We start from the raw sequence: 13,261 nt of genomic DNA, 5'->3' as shown, positions 1-13,261 counted from the left end.
TCCTTTAAATCACGACCAAACATGTTTACAAGAAGTTGTTTGATAAAGCTTTAAAAAAAAAAAAAAAAAAAAAAACTTAGCTAATTTTGATTAAAAATGTGATTGAAAAATTAAAAAAAAAGTTGTGAATTTAGATACATGATTAATAATAATTATTGATTAAGTTTAATTTTTGACTTTAACATCAATTTTTATAAATTTTTTTAAGCATACAAAATGAACAATAAGCCATGTTAGAATTTAATAGAAATTGATGAAATACATTATTAAACAATTGATATAATTTATGAATTCTTAGAAATGTATGATTCTAAATTTTTATCAACTTTTAAATTCACCAAACAATGACCAAGTATTCATCTGTGAGTTTGAGATTTGTTGTCCAAAATTGTCTCCAATTTGCTATCTATCAATAATTTATTGACACATCATTTATACCTATTTTAAAGCACAAGTGACGCTGATAAAAAAAAAATATTAATATAAAATAAAAAAATATAAATTTAAAATAACGTGTCAATGCATAATTTGGATGAACAACAAATTAAACGGTCTATTTTGAACGGATCTCTAACTCTTCCTTTGTTGCCATCAATTGCAATTTTGCAAGTGAAATGGGACCGGCCGTAGTGGTACAAGTTTGAAGTCTGAAGGTCAAATTCGCACGGAAAGAAAGACTGACTGACTCGCCTACCCACTCACCTGGTGCATTGTTGTTGTCGCCTTCTCTTGGATTCAACTATGCGAATCATATGCATCATCAGCCTGGTAAAACCCCCTCTCTCTCTCTCTCTAATCTATACCTACATATATATACAAACACGACTGTTTTTGCTTAAGATTGTTTGTATTCTGCAAATTCAGTTCCATTCAATATGTACCAGATTTTATTATCATTTATCTGTCTGATCGATTCACAGTTTGTACAGTTATTCCAGTTCAGTTGAATTTATAAATCGACATGAGTTTTTATTCACAGTGATATCTATTGACATTTAATTTCAGTTCTATTCAGTTGAACTTGAACGCATTATTGCAGCAGCATCAGATTTAAAATCATAGAGAAATGGCTGTGTAAGTTAATTTTTTGTTTTGTTTCTATTTCCAAATCTATGACATTGCTGGACAGTGGGAAATTTATGCTAAATAATTACTTTTGATGGTTGTTAGGGTTACTTCTGCTCCTGGAAAGGTTTTGATGACTGGGGGTTATCTTGTTTTGGAGAGGCCTAATGCTGGAATTGTACTTAGTACAAATGCTCGATTTTATGCAATTGTGAAGCCACTTTACGAGGAAATCAAACCTGAAAGTTGGGCATGGGTGCGTATGGCTTAATACACACATATTTATCTTTCCTTTTATGAATAAAATTTGGATTCGTTTGAAATATTTCTTTTGTTTTTTTATCTACATCTCTATTTAATTAATAAAATTTTTGGAACGTTCTCTTTTTGATTTGACATCAAGTGGAAATTCATAAAACCAACCAGAGTTGATTGCGAAAATAGGACCAGTGTCGGATTCTGGTCATGTTGCGATGGGATGATATTTTTCCTCTTGCATTGTTATACAGGGCTGTCTTAGGCTGGAAATTTGTCGAATAATCATTTTTGTATTGAGCTGAATGAATTTTTGGATATTGTCATGATTATATGGAGGATATGATGGCTGGATTTATTTACTGATGCAGTTTTGTTTTCTTTAATTGCTTAAGGAGTAATGTGTGCTAAGGTTTACTTGTGTATTTGGGTAAGTGAAATTTATTTATGATGCCCTCCCTCTCGTGTGAACACATATCTTATTTTAACAATGCATGTCAGCTCGTCGCTTTCAAGCAAATTTTTGTATTACTAGCTATGTTTGAACTTATGGCTTCCTGTGGAATCTAGAAAAATAACTTTGAACTAATTTGAGTATATACTCCTTTATCCATCTTTGTTATTTTTGGGGGTCTCATGAACAAATCAGAAGCCTTGCCATTATATTTTTAAGGAGTGAAAGAAGTTCAAACTTAAGTGCAAGATACTACAAGGTTTAGTAGGGCAAATTATTTGTTTGATCCTTAAATATGTTTTCGTAGAAGTTTAAGTGAATATGATCAGAGATCACTTTCTGTTGATTTGATTAAATATCCGAGATACTTCGGTGCTTGATATTCTCTTGATGAATCTTTACGAGATAATTATATCCTTTCATAGTGTATTATGTGACAGATTTCTTCATCACATTTCAGGCATGGGCAGATGTGAAACTAACTTCCCCTCAAATGGAAAGAGAAACTATGTACAGAATGTCACTTAAGCATTTAACTCTCGAGTGTGTTTCTTCAAGGTAAGAACAAATTTGTACATACATTATCTTCCTTCCTCACGAGCTTCACTTCTCTGATCAAGCTTGTAATTGAGCATCAAACATACTCAAATTATGCTAACAGCTTAACATTCTTTTAATCAAATGAATATAAAAAAATACATTTTGCAATTAGTTTTTGATGTGAAGTTCTGATGCTGGTATCTGATTTCAGTGCATCGAGGAATCCATTTGTAGAATATGCAGCGCAATACTCAACAGCAGCAGCATATTCTACATTTGACAAAAATAAGCAGGATACATTGCAAAAACTTCTTATGCAAGGTAATGTCTGATATTTCATGTGTCTATAATTCTCTCTGTAAATAAACAAATTTAAAAAATTCTAATGTCTGAACTGGATTAGTCATGCAGGTCTTGACATTACAATATTAGGTTGCAACGAATTTTATTCATATCGGAATCAGGTATTAAACCTCTGTTGTATTCTTCTAAAAAAATTATTTTATCCGCAGATGCGCACTGGAAAATTTTATCTGCTCTTTCAATTTTGTCAGCCTCCTTAGTTTATGTTTAGTTACACGTTGCTTTGAATATTCCAAAAGTTAGGCAAATATAGATTTTACTTCTCCTTGTGCAAGATCTCGTACATATTACTGGACAGGGGCTGTAGTTGGCCAAAATATATTGCAGCACTTTATTATGAAAAGATCCACAGGAATTTTCTCATCAATCACCATTCTCCCTTACAACTCTCTCGATCATGGTTCATTTTTTATATCCTTCTGAGCTTGTTTGTAGATTTCTTTGCTTTCTTAATAGGCAAATGAATATGGTTTAGCATACTTATCTTCCACACAAATATGTGTGGGACAATCACTCGTTCTTTTCAAAGTTTGAAATTTCAACTGTAATAATAGGCAGTTTTGCTATTTCACCTTTCTAGTTTTTCTCGTGATTTCTAATCCTTCCATATTTCTAATTCTAAACAGTTTGATATGAAGTGAAGTTTGCTTGCATCTTGTTTTTCAATGGATGGGTTAAGAGTGGCCTTTAATCGTATTTGAACTTGGGCAAAAATTGCGTACAAAAAATGTCACCTTGTTGCAGAGTAACAATTATCATATATCTGCGGATATCTGTTTCCTCTATTTCTTTTTCTAGCACTACAGACTATTTTGGCAAGATGGCTTCGTGATGTGGCCTTAGACCCTGAGAAATCATTTGTGAAAACATATTTTGCACAACCTGAGCTCTGCAGCACACAAAAAGAGGAAACTACAATTGGAAAAATGGTGCAAAAAGCAGTATACTTCTGTGTATGCCATATATCGCACCAACTTATCACACTGACTCTATTGATGTTGATGTAATTGTCCGGAACGTTACTCTTTAGCAAAATGACATTTTCCTCGTTTCACATACTGACTCGTCACCTTGCATAACCAAATTCAGCACAATATTGGATATGCCACCTTTCAGTTCTCATTTTTCTTTTTCCCTTAATTTGGAGTGTTGGAGGGTTAATTTTGATGCATTGTGTTCCTCTCCACTTTATGTGGACAAGTAACTACACAATTTAATATTGTATTTAAGTTACAGGTGTGTTTTTCTCTACTTCAGAATGTTATTTTCTAAGATTGTGATATATACTGGGTAATTTCCAAACAGGAAAATGGACTTTGAACTGTTGCAATTATTCTGTTACTAAGGACAACGTATTGGTCTGATGGTGAAGTATTCTAGTATTGGAAGGATTGCACAAAAAAGAAAAGTAAATGTCGGCAGAAGTTTCATAATATTCAAGTTACTTGTTATGAGAGAAGAACAAGATTCTTTTTCATAGTCATATGCTTGTATGCATGCTAAATATGATCCGAACATGATATATGTACATATAGATGTATATTGAGATTTTCACTTACTTGTCTAGTTATGCTATTCAGGTTTTAGGAGCTGTCTCCATGCTAGTGAATGTTTGTTAAAGCTTTTTTTTAGATTATACGCATTGGGTCTTATTGGATGTGTGGATAAAAATATGTTTGACCAACTTATAAGCTTGAAAAATCATTCCCATAAAATCCATATTTGATAGGTGTACATATGTGCATGTGTCTCACACACATCTTGATGTTTATATACTTATGAAGACTTGCATACAGACACTTTGACCTGTACGTTAGCGGATTCACATTATTTCTAGATGATGTATCATGAGAATATAACGACTCTGTTTTACAGATTGAAGCACGTGGACTTCCATTGACACCAGAATCATTGGCTTCCCTTCCACTCTTTGCTTCAATTACCTTCAATGCAGAAGAATCCAGTGGACAAAACAGTAAGCCTGAAGTTGCAAAAACTGGCTTGGGATCTTCAGCTGCCATGACAACTGCAGTTGTTGCTGCTTTACTTCATTACCTTGGAGTTGTCAACCTTTCCTCGGCTAAAGGTCAACTTGCAGAAGATAAAGATGCTAGGGAACTGGATATTGTGCATGTGATTTCTCAAACTGCTCACTGTATTGCACAGGGTAAAGTTGGCAGTGGTTTTGATGTTAGTTCTGCCGTTTACGGCAGTCAGCGGTATGTTCGGTTTTCTTCGGAAGTGATTTCGTCAGCTCAGGTATCCTACTGCAGCTTCCTGTCTATCTCACTGGTTATGCACTTGCTAGAATAAAATAATAAATACATCCTCTATCTTGAATTGGAAATATATTTGGAAGTTCTAGATCTGGACATTGGGATGAAGAAGTAACTTTATTTTCAATTTTGGGATGACTTATGGTTTGATGTTAATTCGAAAATGAGATTTTCTCACTTGATAACTTTTAGGGTACCCAAAGGTCAGTTGAATAGATAACAATCATTACCCGGAAGTTGGCTGTGCAAAGATTATAAGGTTATACTTTATGAGAGCCTAACAAGTTAGTAGTGTTTGACGCGGTCAAGGAGATGAAAAGGACTCCCAATCACATGGAAAGACTAAGAGTTCACAGGTTTTTTCTATAATTCGGTGGTTGATTCCACCGAAGAAGACTTCAACATTTGTGCAACTGCACTAAGTGCTTTGTATCTTTACCTATGCTGTAATGCTGACATTTTCTGAGCAATTAAAAAGAAGTGATAAGAGTGAGAATCAACAGACCATTGAGTTGAATAAGCATAATACAAATTGCTAGGGTGTGATGGATTGTAGTTAACCAGTGTGAGGGAGAAAAAATCTTTGAATTTGACGACTACGATTGAAAAAGAAAAGTCAAGTGACCAGTACCTCAAGGGGAAGATTATGAAATTGGGTCATGCCCATTGTTGTACTAAGATGCATCATATCTGTGGTCCATCAAAGAGCCACTTTTGGCTTTCACAAAAAAGGTTAATTTCACATGAAATGACCGCATTTGAAAAATAATGCTAGCAATTGATAAACAGTTTCTTCATTAGCATCCTGACTCGTAAAACAGTTTTAATTTATTTTTGTTATGGATTCTATACAGCACATGACAAGGAAGATCATTTTGTTGAGTCCTGACAAAGGGCACTTAAAAAAATGCCAATTGGATTTAATTTTGCAAACGCATTATGTCGTTTCTTTGCTGATATCAATTCAAGCTTATTCCAAAAGGGTCATTGTTAGTTTTTTTTTTATCATACCACCCCCGTAGGGAATAACTAGTGATGGTATCATGCATTCAGGGGCTACGGCTTATTGATAGATAAAGGGGTGCCTATTCATGTTCAGATTTTTCACTGAGATAAAGCTGGAGTCCATTTAGTCATGATAATAACATACTCGACTGTAAAATGAAATCCAAAAAAATTCATGAACTTTCTTAGCTCTTGTTTTTATCATTGTTTCAGGGAGGGATGATAATGGAAGAGGCCATCAACAATGTCCTAAAAGCCAACTGGAATCATGAGAGAACTAAATTTTCACTGCCTCCCATGATGACTCTTGTAAGTCCCGCAAACATGCCATGTAATGCTATTTTAAAATGTCTGGTTTGAGATGCTCACAATTATTTTTGTTTTACAAGTTACTTTTATATTTGTAGTATAATACCATTTCTATGTCTATCAGTTTCATTTTTTGGTATGCACATGAAGCACAAATATGAACGTCTGTCATCAACCATGACCTTTGTTGCTACCACTTATATAAACTACCTGAACATTGACTTCAAGATTTGATCTCTGATCATATATTTCTATTTGCTGGTTGGGATATTCTTTTGTAGAAAGTTTTGATTTTTGTAACAAGTAACAGTGATGAACCTTCGTGATGAAATGTTGTGTCATGCTATGTTAAAGGTCAGCAGTCGCAATTACTATATGCACTTCCTCCTTTTAGTTAGATATGTATAGTTGGTTGCATTAAATGTGAACCACTTGACTTAAAAGTGTAAGCTATTAGATATGACACTTTATATCATGTAAATATTTTCTTCAAAATGCCCCCTCACGTGTGAGATTTTTTTTCCCATGAAGACCTAACAAGAGGATAATTTAATTTAAATGGGTGGCAGCAAGACTTGAACCCATGATCTTTGCCTGCTTTGATACCATGTTGAACTACTTGATCTGAAAACTTAAACTGAAAGATAGGGCCACGTTTATATCATTTAAATATTACCTGCATCCGATATAATTATATAATAATTGATTTGGAAGAACTTGTTGGTCTTACAATACCCCCTTTGACCTAGTATTGTAAATAAATATGAAGCAGGCTATATTATTCTCCCTCAAACTTGAAGCATGTATATTATATGCTTTCAACTCGTTATATATTTTAATGATATTATATGCTTTCAACTCGTTATACATTTTAATGAACCTCTTGAGCCACCCAAAGCCAAGATAAATATATAAGCTTGTTCATCTTCCTACTTAACATAGGATCAATAAGTTATCTATATAAAATGTTTTCTTTTTCAACTGATAATCAATTCAATATGCTTCATCCTCTCAGAACACAGGATTAAAGGATACGTGGGATACTGCCAGTTTTCCATGTTATCTCTGACCCTCTGTTCCCTAAGAATGCTCAAACCAGATTTCTTGTTCAATTGATAATCAATTCAATATGCTTCATCCTCTCAGAACACAGGGTTAAAGGATACGTAGGATACTACCAGTTTTCCATGTTACCTCTGACCCTCTGTTCCCTGAGAATGCTCAAACCCGATTTCCTGTAAAATTTTCTTTAAACAAATTTAGTCATGTGTTGTGAGCCATAGCTCTGAACTATTATCCAACAGTGGATCTAGCCTCAATAATGCGCTTCTTAATTATCCGCAAAAGAATAAGCTAGAGAGATGAAGTTGGACATCACACATAAAACGAATTGGACATCCCGCAATTTAATGGACGGAAGCAGGGAAAAAAGAATAGTCCAGTGTAATAGAATCAAGATAGGAAATTGGAATATTGGAACACCTGCAGAAAGTCCATAGAATTAGTCGCTGTGATTCCGTAAGAGTAAAGTGAATGTACTTGCATACAGGAGGTCAAATGGGGGCAAAGAGAAGAACAGGAATAGAGTCAAAATAATTATTCAATCGGATTAAAAAATAACATGGGTGGCTGTGGATCTAGAAACAGTAATGTCCTCCGTACATCTCCAAAAGCCTAATCTATATAGGAAATTGACACTGGACACGGACACAATATGAAAATAAACATCCCGTAATTTAATGACCAGGTATGCTTCTTGTTTTTGCATCAGTTAGGTGGTGAATGCAGTTGGCTCATTCCATATCCATACTTAGAGTTAGCTAGGATTATGAGCCTTCTGCAGGAACGTCCCTTCTGCCCCAACTGGGATAAGATAGGACTGAAAGTTATTTAGAAGTGATCAGCTTAAAAGTGGAACTTTTGCACCAAATAGTACTAAAGTTTTTTAACTTCCAAATTTTATTGATCTTGTGTCCCCCAATTACCCTGAATGTGATGAAGTGCCCCTCCAAACGCCACGTCTTACATCATATTTTAATAGTTGGAAAACACAAACACTTGCTCGTACTACAAGGAACTGAAGTATGCATTTTTTTAATCTTTGTTCATTTTCTCATTTAAAGGTGCGTTCAATTAATCATGATATACATGCAGTTACTTGGTGAACCGGGGACTGGAGGGTCATCAACGCCATCAATGGTTGGTGCTGTAAAGAAGTGGCAAAAATCTGATCCTGAAAATTCTCTAGAAACATGGAAGAAGTTGTCAGAAGCAAATTCTGCACTTGAAATGCACCTCAACACCTTATGTAAATTAGCAGAGAAAATTAGTGATGTTTATACAAATGTCATCAATAGCTGCAGCAATCTTACCCCCGAGAAGGTATCATAAGTTCATTTATGAAAGCTATGAGGCAGAAGCTGCTATAGTAATTTCTACACTTCTTTATTTGTTAGCTATTCTGGGAACACTTGCTACTTAGGTATGTGTTTATGTAATGTACATTTTCTGCTATGTAAACAAAACCCTCAAGGAACACTTGCTATAAAAACATCTATGATCAATGAGATATTGTAACAGAACTTTCTTCTTGATTCTTCATCTACCTACATATATAAGTATCTTGCTAATTAAACCTACAATGCTTGAAATCCTCTAGTAGTATCTGATATGATCCTTATTAGATACAGCATCCAGGAAAGCTCAACTTATTTGGATTTTTTATTTATTTGAAGGATAATGTTAGAGAATCTCTGTCTTTTAAAGGATACAGGAAGAGTCAAGATTGAGTACAGGGAATTTGTGCAAATAGAAGATTGCTAGTCATGTAGAATTGAACAATACTTTGAAACAACTAATACTAGCAAACTGAAAATTTTGATAGGATTATTTTTCCTTCTTTTTTATTTATTCCTTTCTTTTCTTTGGTTGGGCAAGTATTTAACTAAGCATTCAGATTTTCTTAACAGAAACTAAGAAACACTGTAGAACATAATGGGGGCATATCCCTTAGTATAAAATGCATCCAATAGGGGCATACCCCTTGCAAATGAAAGGTTCTTAATTTCTATCAGCACTTTTCTAACTAGACACATCTGAAAATGTTGTCTGAAGGTTAAAGCACACTAATTTCCCAGTAACAGAGATTATGCACCTGGGCTTAAGACAGCCCATCTCAACTGCTGCTTGGATATTATTCCGCACCACTTGACAATTTTTGGATGTCTCAACCCAGAAACTTTTGTAGGGTGTGAATTTGCATCTCATAAGCGTATCTAATGCAATGAACTATAGAACTACATCCCTTGTGAATTAGCTAATCAAGTTATGATGATGGGCTTATCACATGAAATCTCTCACTGTTCTTATCTCTCTCTCTCTCTCTCTCACACACACACACTCGCACGCACGCACGCATGTGCACTCAAGCGCACGCACACTCACACTCACACTGCAAAACTTTTGACCTTTTCATTCTGATTTTGGCACAAATATCCTCATGTATATTTTGGATTTTTAAGTGGTACTTTTGGTGATTAACAGTGGAATGAGAGGGCCAGTGAGCCAAGCCAAGTAGAAGTTGTTAGAGCATTGTTGGGAGCTAGAGATGCGATGCTTGTGATCCGCTATAGCATGCGCAAGATGGGAGAAGCTGCTGGAATTCCTGTAAGTTCTCTTTTATTCAAGTGGAACTTTTTTTGGGTGCCCATGTCTCTATTTTTCTCTGGTTTAAGTTAATTGTCCTTTTGCATTGGTGCATAGATTTGACCCGTTTGAAACTTCTGCACTTATGTGTTGAATATTTTTGTAAAAAAATTGAAATCTGATGTTCTGTGGTGAACCTGTCCATCCGTTGATAATTTAAGACAACTAATTCTACTTAATAGCTGTTTTCTGTGGAAGAAGAAACTGATACTTCAATTTAATGCCTTTTGGGAGTCATGATGCTGTTTCCTGGTTTCGTGGGGGCAAAATGTTAAAGCTTATATCTATTAAACCATAATCCTTATTCTACGAGTTTGCCTGCATTTTGTTTCTCAACGTCCTCCTCGTTCCAATCCCCACTCATTGTAAGAGAGAGGGCAGGTATGTGAATTGTGCAAGGTTTGAATTATTCCCCTGGGTCCAATCCCATAGGGCCTTCCCTTAGAAAAATACAAGATTTGTAATTGTAAATCACAGCCACATCTTTCTAATGATATAATACTTTACAACGATAATCACAAGGGCGTGTTTAGTAGAGAAAATTAGATAGCACTAAACAATATTAAGGAAGAAAAAAAATCTTGTTCATTATACTGCATAGTTCTTTCCACATTGCATACCAAACATGCACTAAAAAGTTCTGTTTATTAGTTTCCTGTGCTACCTCCCTTACCATTTTCTGTACCGTGACTGCCATTTGCAGATAGAGCCGGAATCACAAACCCAGCTTCTGGACACCACGATGAGCATGGAAGGAGTTCTGTTGGCTGGTGTGCCTGGTGCAGGTGGATTTGATGCAGTCTTTGCTGTCACCCTTGGGGCTTCAAGCAACAATGTGATAAAAACATGGAGTTCACTCAACGTTCTCGCCCTGCTAATCAGAGAAGATCCTCATGGCGTATGCTTAGAGAACAATGACCCAAGAACAATGGAAATGACATCTTCTGTTTGTTCAGCTCAGATTCTTTGAAATTAAGAATCATTGATGAGGACATCTACTTTTTATTTATTTTTAATTGGACTTTATTTATATTTTAGACTTTATTTATGTAATTGGGCTTGTGTTGGCCCAAGTCCATTCTACTTAGGATTTTAGTCTTTACTATTTAAACCTAATTGCGATGTAATTTCATTAGTTTTGATGAATTGAAGAATATTTTGGTGGTTTGTTGCCTATGGCTTCTCCTTCCTCTCCCTTCCCCTCTCCCCCATCAATTTCTGCTTCTTCTCCGGTTTCTCCTCCCATTCTCTTCGGTTCTTCCCTCTTTCTTGCTTATTCTTTTTATTTTTTTAATTCGTCCTGCATCAATCATACTAACATTAACATTCAACACTTCAATTTCATATCAAATGTATCTTCATGAGTTACAGTATTAGGCTTGGGTGATTCCTATTTTGTAATGAAAATAAAAGTTATTTTCCAGACCATAAAGTCATTGCCTATCTGTTGTTATCTGTAACACTATCTTAGAAAATAAAAGTTTTTGGCTTTCACTTCATCTATCATAACTTCTATTCAGATGATTCTGCTTTTCTCCTTTGCATTGAAGGCACGGGCCATTTCAAATAATCAGATGTGGACAGCCTAAAATTTTTTGACACTTCTTGTTAAGGCACTTCGTTTAAATTTTTCATCACACTAGACAAAATAATCAAATTGCACAATCCACCGTCAAAAGAAACCAAAAAGAAACAAACAAATTTCAAATATTTTACTACTTGCAAAGAGCAGTTGATCAAATGACACTATTTTCACCCAATCCCCTTTCAAGAGAAGTTGGTCACCAAAAGCAAAGTATGTCATTGAGAATCCATGAAATCCAGCCACGGACAAAGCAAAAATGACATGATCGACTTGCCCCTCATAGGGTGGTCGAGTTGGTGGAGTGGGTGAGCACGGAGACCTTTGATCACGAGTTCGATTCCACCTACCAACACTTTTTCGGTCGAGTCTGTCGCACCGGACTTGCCTAGTGTGGTTTACCAGACTGGTATGATTTGCAAGCTATTGCGTCAACCCGAAAATTTACTCAGTGCACACCAAAAGGGTAGTGATTGCGGGTTTTCCCGTTATAAAAATAAAAAATGACATGGTCGACTTGTTATACGGGACAAGACAGTAATGGACAAGATTGTGCAAGATGAAAATTCATTCACAATTTTACTACTCTATAAACAAGCTAGTGAACAAGATTGTGAAAGATAAAAACCTTGTATATTTAGCGTCTAATACTGAACACAAAATAAACGAGTCGACATAATTGTAAGGATATACTTATCGAATTTACCACACTCCATGTTGTCACTCAACAATTCACTAGATTGTGAAAGATAAAAATCTTATGTTATTTAAGATATTGTACGTCAGTTGGATGACTATATCAACCATCCAACTGTATAACTCAGGTTTGTAATTGATGCTCTAGCCAGTGCAAATCAATGGAGGTCCCATATGGCATTTATTGTGGTCCTCTATAATTGCAAGTATGCATTAATGGAACGTGTAATAACTGTATACCAGTTACCAAACCGTTTTTCTACGGAAAGAACTGTGTACTATTGCAATCAAACATTCAACTTTTTCTTACCCTATTTATTACTCTCATTTTTTGTTTTTTTGGATATTAGGCCACGTTTGATTGGCCATTATTTTTCATGAAAAATGAAATTCAAATTCCAACTTTTGCTTTTTAACAGTTTGATAGTATATTTTTTCCATGGAATTGGTTTTCTTAAAAAGTGGACATTTTCTTGATTTTCAAGGTCTAGGCTGATCTGCTGATTTTTTTATTTTATTTTTACAATGAAAACAAATTCTATCCCTAATTGTAAATTTTTTTTTCCTTTAATTGAAAATTTCAACAAAGCCAGACGAACATCAAAAGATAGATGATTTTCTTGACTTTTTTTTGGCAATGGAAATAAATTTTATCCGCAATACCAGTAAATTTTATCCCTTTAATTGATAATTTTCATATAAAATAAAGTCAAACAAACACTAAAAAACACATTTATTTTAACATTTTCTATGTGAAAAATTATATCAATCAAATACAATAATTGATAATTTCCTATAAAATAATTTTTAGGCAATTCAATTATCTATAATTCATTTTCTTTCCACCCAAATTTTATATTTGCAATCAAACGGACCCTTAGTTCCACTTTGTAAAGTAATAAGTTGGATTGAGTTAGGAGTGTTAAATGGATGGTTGGACTTGTCCACCATGTGAGTCGACTCGTGCATGTTTGGAATGAGTCGAGTATGAGCTGACTTGCTTAAATGGCT

The 13,261-nt window shown here is 34.7% G+C and overlaps 1 protein-coding gene across 2 annotated transcripts; it reads left to right on the top strand.

The window, feature by feature from the left end:
• Positions 1–603: 603 nt before the first annotated feature.
• Positions 604–11,187, top strand: LOC111382925 (phosphomevalonate kinase, peroxisomal-like). Of its 2 annotated transcripts, none has more exons than XM_023006964.1 (11): positions 604–768; positions 1,016–1,074; positions 1,171–1,321; positions 2,235–2,332; positions 2,526–2,635; positions 2,726–2,778; positions 4,553–4,936; positions 6,172–6,267; positions 8,422–8,649; positions 9,811–9,933; positions 10,676–11,187. In XM_023006964.1, exons 2-11 carry the CDS (start codon positions 1,067–1,069, stop codon positions 10,940–10,942), a joined length of 1,518 nt encoding a protein of 505 aa, XP_022862732.1. In that variant the 5' UTR covers positions 604–768; positions 1,016–1,066; the 3' UTR covers positions 10,943–11,187. The 2 variants fall into 2 exon arrangements, with proteins under 2 accessions (XP_022862732.1, XP_022862731.1); XM_023006963.1 differs by having other exon boundaries at positions 1,006–1,074.
• Positions 11,188–13,261: the final 2,074 nt, after the last annotated feature.

This window comes from Olea europaea, unplaced genomic scaffold, assembly GCF_002742605.1.
Source record: "Olea europaea var. sylvestris unplaced genomic scaffold, O_europaea_v1 scaffold2586, whole genome shotgun sequence".
Lineage (NCBI taxonomy): Eukaryota > Viridiplantae > Streptophyta > Magnoliopsida > Lamiales > Oleaceae > Olea > Olea europaea.
The sequence above is the reverse complement of the archived record's forward strand: the minus strand, read 5'-3'. Positions and strand labels throughout refer to the sequence as shown.